Source organism: Phycodurus eques, chromosome 9 (assembly GCF_024500275.1).
Source record: "Phycodurus eques isolate BA_2022a chromosome 9, UOR_Pequ_1.1, whole genome shotgun sequence".
In the NCBI taxonomy this organism is placed as follows: domain Eukaryota; kingdom Metazoa; phylum Chordata; class Actinopteri; order Syngnathiformes; family Syngnathidae; genus Phycodurus; species Phycodurus eques.
The window spans coordinates 16,931,316-16,936,583 of NC_084533.1; the positions used below are offsets into that span (position 1 = coordinate 16,931,316).

Sequence of the window (5,268 nt, forward strand, 5' to 3'; positions counted from 1 at the left end):
TCTCTTCAGTGCCACTGTCTCTAATCCGGACATCATGGCTGGCCTCACCTCTGTTTTATAAACCTTTCCCTTCATCCTAGCAGAGACTCTTCTGTCACATAACACACCTGACACCTTCCGCCACCCGTTCCAACCTGCTTGGACCCATTGCTTCACTTCCTGATCACACTCACCATTGCTCTGGACTGTTGACCCCAAGTATTTAAAGTCCTCCACCCTTGCTATCGGTTCTCCCTGTAGCCTCACTCTTCCCCCTCCACCCCTCTCATTCATGCACATATATTCTGTCTTACTTTGGCTAATCTTCATTCCTCTGCTATCCAGTGCATGCCTCCACCTTTCTAACTGTTCATCCACCTGCTCCCTGGTTTCACTGCAGATCACAATGTCATCTGCAAACATCATGGTCCACAGGGATTCCAGTCTCACCTCATCTGTCAGCCTACCCATCACCACTGTAAACAGGAATGGGCATAGAGCTGATTCCAATTGTACGCTTAGAAATGTTGTTCTTAAACTGTTGGACTGTTTGCTCACGCAGTTGTTGTGGTGCATGGTGAATCTTGCCCCATCCTTGCCTGTGAACAACTGAGCCTTTCGGGGATGCTCCTTTTATACCAAATCATTACATTCACCTGTTTCCAATTAACCTGTTCATCTGTGGAATGTTCCAAACACTCCTCGTCTTTTGTTGCCCCTGTCCCAACTTTTTTGGAACGTGTTGCAGGCATCAAATTCAAAATGAGAGAATATTTGCAAAACCCGCCCCCCCCTCCCACCCAAAAAAAAAACAATAACGTTAATCAGTTTGAACATTAAATAAGTTGTTGGACTTGCAAATGATTGTATTCTGTTTTTATTTACGTTTTACACAACATCCCACCTTTATTGGAATTAGGGTTTGTATATATAGAAATATACATGTGAACAAAAGAAAGAACTCAACTTACTGTAATTCATGTGTAAAAAGAAAGCCGGTGCCCCTTTTCAGGGTGCTGACAAGTATAGCTGGGGAATTTTTATAATAATGCTATGCTAGTAAATTTATGATATAAAAATAATATTAGTTTCATAATATATACTGTGCTGCTAAATTTTATAGTATTACTAAAAGTGTGGGGGAAATTTATTGGCCTTTTTCCACCCAAAAAGGACACAATATTTCTTAGACTTAAAGGAATTAAGGTCATTACTATTTTCCCACAGCATCAATAAATTGCAGTTTTGTTAGTTGTTAGTTTTGTCTTTCGTGAAATAGAATGGCTTCAGTATAAAATAATCCTCATCACCTGCATGTGTTAAGTCATGCGAAATGGTACTTATCACTGAGGTCTCCTTAATTGGCCCCGTGAGATCTGAGTCTACCGCCTATTGTCAAATGCATGGGCACCCCAGCTGTCAATCAAACAGCATCTTTATAAGGCGCCACACAAGCTGCAGCTTCATGTCTTGAAATAAATCCACAGGCAGACAGCTGCTTCCCTCTGATCACACATTGGCGATCCATACAACAACATTCAATCTGTTTTATATATATAAATCAGGGTGAAATCGTTTCTGTCATTTTTGACATCATTTTCAATTTGTCTCATTTTTCAGGGGAGAGATGAACAAACTGTCTGGGAACAATTCGACGGTGATGAACAGCTCCTTAACCAAGTGGTCATTCAACGATGGCGGCTCTTTTCAACATTTGGACCCCAGCGAGCTGAGGGTCCTGGTGCCGGCCATCCTGGGTATCATTTGTGTCCTGGGCTTGGCATGTAATTTAACCGCCATGGCCATCTTGTTCTCCAACGCCCACAAGGGCAAACTGTCCCTCATCAACTCCCTCATCTTCAACTTGATGTTCGCCGACAGCCTGGTGCTGCTCTTTACCGTGCCCTTTCGGGCCGCCTCCTACTCCAGAGCCAGCTGGACTCTGGGCTGGGTGGTGTGCAAGACATCCAACTGGTTCTTTCACTCGTGCCTGGCGGCCAAGAGCTTCACGGTGGCCGTCATGGCAAAAGCCTGCTACCGCTACGTGTCCAACCCCACCAAGCAGGTGAGCATCCACTTTGGTTCCATCCTCGTGGTGTTCTTTTTCATCTGGCTGTCGGCTTGCAGCGTCCCCATCCCTCACTGGCTCTTTGCTACCCTGCAACGAGGGCTCCACGGGCTCATGTGTGTGCTGCAGGTCCCCCCTGAAGCATGGGGGTTCATGTTTGTGTACATAAAGGCATACCCACTGGGAGTGTACTGTGCCCCCCTCAGCTTTTCCCTGCTGTACATCTGGAAGGCTTACAGCCAGTGCCAGCGCCGCTCCAGTAAGACTCAGAATCTGCGCACACAGATCAGGTCCAGGAAGCTCACCTTGATGCTCTTCAACCTCACCGTAGCCACTGCCATCCTCTGGCTTCCACAGTGGGTGGTGTGGGTTTGGGAGCGCCTCTCGGCAGACGGAGCGACAGGAGGCTCGCAGAACTTCATCTCACCTCCTCCTGTTCTCATCGCCCTCTCGGCACAGCTGCTCACCTTCTCGCTGTCGCTCATCAACCCCCTCATCGTGGTCTGCCTCTCCGAGGAGTTCCGAGAGGGCTACCGCGGGCTGTGGAGGCGCCTCACCCTGCGCAAGCATCCTCCCTCCAAGCCCGGACCTCACAAACCCACCTCGCTTCAGTCACCTTGTCCCAGACCAGAGACCTCTGGCCAGCAGAGGAGTGAGAGGAGCATTGGATCATCAAGCACCAAGCCGGAAACCAGCAGAGATACCCAGCCGGAGCAAGGCGCAGTGAGAGGAGGAGGCGATGTCGACAAAGATGGGCTCATCCTGCCCGACGTGGAGCAGTTCTGGCACGAGAGGGAGTCCGGATCACATTTGGATGAAAATGACCCAGTGCCGTGGGACCATCAGGACCACCACGAGAGAAATTAACAACCAGCTAATCCTCAGAATGATATCGACAACATCTTTCTTCTCTCCACGAATTGGACTGCACAATGTAATCACTGATGTTCTGTGTATTTCTGCGTTCATCTTTTGTGGGGTGCAATTAGTGTGGAATACAACTAATTGTACACTAGTACTATCTGTTTAAATTATTGCTCATTGTTGGTTGGATGAGGATAAAGTATTTGTCTCAATGGAAGCAATATGTATAAAAAATGTAAACTGCATGTAAAGTAGACAGACAATTAAGCCCACAATTATGTATATAACTGGGCCTAATTTTGAGTAAGTGAATGTTTCTATTTTTTGAATGGTCATGTTCTGGCTGGTAATGACACAAAAATGGCAATAGATAAGATTTATCATCATTTATACAGGCACAGAGCAGTTACGGGTAAATGGGGAATTGCTTGTGTATGTCTTCTTGAGTCAATTGAAATTGAAATAATAGGGAGAAAAAAAGGCAGATTACAAAGTTGAAGTACAATAAAAAGTTGAAAAGGACAAAATGTTAATTTAAAAAGAGAATTCTATTTTCATTTTTTTAAAATACATTTTGACAACATTTTCCACATCCCAAATTATTCAGTGTGCTCTAAATGTATAGTTCATTCGATGTGTCGAATAGATGTTTTCTCAAAATTATCAAGGAAATCAACCCTTTTCAATTTCAACAATTTAGTATTTTGCCACTTTCTTGTGTCATTTCCTGCTAAAGGACATCCATTCAACAAATAATAATAATAAAATAATCATGATTTGGGGCTTATTACATTAAACCTATGTATTTTTCCGTCAGTGAATGCTGTTTGTAAAGTGCAGCTTTTTTGAAGTACGTACAGTGAAAAATGTTAGTTCATTCTATTTAATATTGACCTGGCTCCTCTTGGAAACATGTTTAACCCAGTTTATCTTAAATGTCAGTGTTTTGCACTTGTGGAAGTCTGTAATTCCAGGCATGTTCTTTTTGCATTCATACCAGTGTTTACAATAAAATCATCTCGAACAAGAGTGCCTTATAGGTCGTGTCTGTCAAAATCTGCAGATGACACGTTACCTAGCTGGATCATAAATCACCGGATGATCCCCCGCTGACATCAGTTCATTAAATATATTTTCATAAGGGCATCCATGAGACTCTCTAATTGGTCTTTTCCTCTGAACTCAAATGGAACCCATTCAATGGACTCGCTCCTCCTCATTGATCTGCGTGAAGGTGATAGGTCAAGAGCTGTCACTTCAAGCGATAAACAACATGAAAGAAAACTGTGCCCGAGTTTTTTTCCGGGACGGATAGGGTCTGTCTGAGTCTCTGATAATGATCTATTTTTCAAATGATGCCCCCAGCCACCTGTTATCAGAATTGTTTAAAATGTTGAATGTAAGCGTCCACACTGAATTCCTCTTTCTACGGCCTCGCCTCTCTGTGACATTTTCCCTCTCATTAATCATTGATGTTGACCTTTCTTTGCCTGAAGCAAGCAACACTTAACTATATAAGCCACCATCAGTCCCTGAGGTGGAGATCTGGCCAGAAACACTGAGGGCAAGAAGACTACAATACAACAATACAGTTGGTAGGATCAACCCATTGTTAATACGATAAGTACCAGTCAATCAGCCGGCGTCTACACACCCATTTGTCTATTCAGGTCTACAGTACAGGCCCCGATGTGAAGATGATAATGGGGATCCGGGATAAATAAAATCAAGCTTTAATCAGCGACCGATAGGGAGAAAGTGTTTTGAAAAAGTTGAGATGATCTAAATTAAAAGTTAAAAATCCCAAAAATGTGATTAGGTCTTTTGCCAAGGCTGCAGTAGTCTCTTTACCAACCCCTGGCTGCCCCCTCACCCTCACCCGCTGTGAGAAAAGGCAGGGGTGTTTCATCCTTCAGCCAATAATCATCTATTATAAATGAATCACAGCAGGAAGGGACACGCTAGTCAGACACTAATTGTGCTCAGCGGGAGAGTGTACTTGCAATTAAACCTGTCTGCTAGTGCAGACAAGTGTCCCTCAAGTGTCACACGCTCATCACTTCTATTGAGTGTCCTGAGTACATGCAGTATTTTTCAGTGTGTGTGAATGTGTGTGTTTGTTCATGTGGTCTACTCTGGGTATTTAAGAGACTTTTGATTAGAAGAGATCAAAAAGCAGCTTAGTAAAGGGATATTTATTATATTAAGTTATGGGGGGGATTTTTCTTCTTTTCTTCTCTCTGATTTCTGTATAATCGAGGTGCTTCTTTCCTTTCTTCCTTTTCTTTTTTGAATAAGAAAAACTCAAAAAGGTGACAAAGAATGTGAAACATTAAATATTTTTAATGTCTTCCAGT

The 5,268-nt window shown here is 43.5% G+C and overlaps 1 protein-coding gene across 1 annotated transcript; it reads left to right on the forward strand.

Annotated features, from left to right (window-relative positions):
• The first annotated feature begins 1,606 nt into the window (after positions 1-1,606).
• On the forward strand, positions 1,607-2,914 carry gpr151 (G protein-coupled receptor 151). The gene has a single exon (XM_061686681.1). The coding sequence runs from the start codon at positions 1,607-1,609 to the stop codon at positions 2,912-2,914; it is 1,308 nt and encodes a 435-aa protein (XP_061542665.1).
• The last annotated feature ends 2,354 nt before the right edge of the window (positions 2,915-5,268 follow it).

Bases quoted from the DNA above. Each gene is read 5' to 3' on its own strand.
- gpr151 (XM_061686681.1), top strand. From the start codon at position 1,607: ATGAACAAACTGTCTGGGAACAATTCGACGGTGATGAACAGCTCCTTA.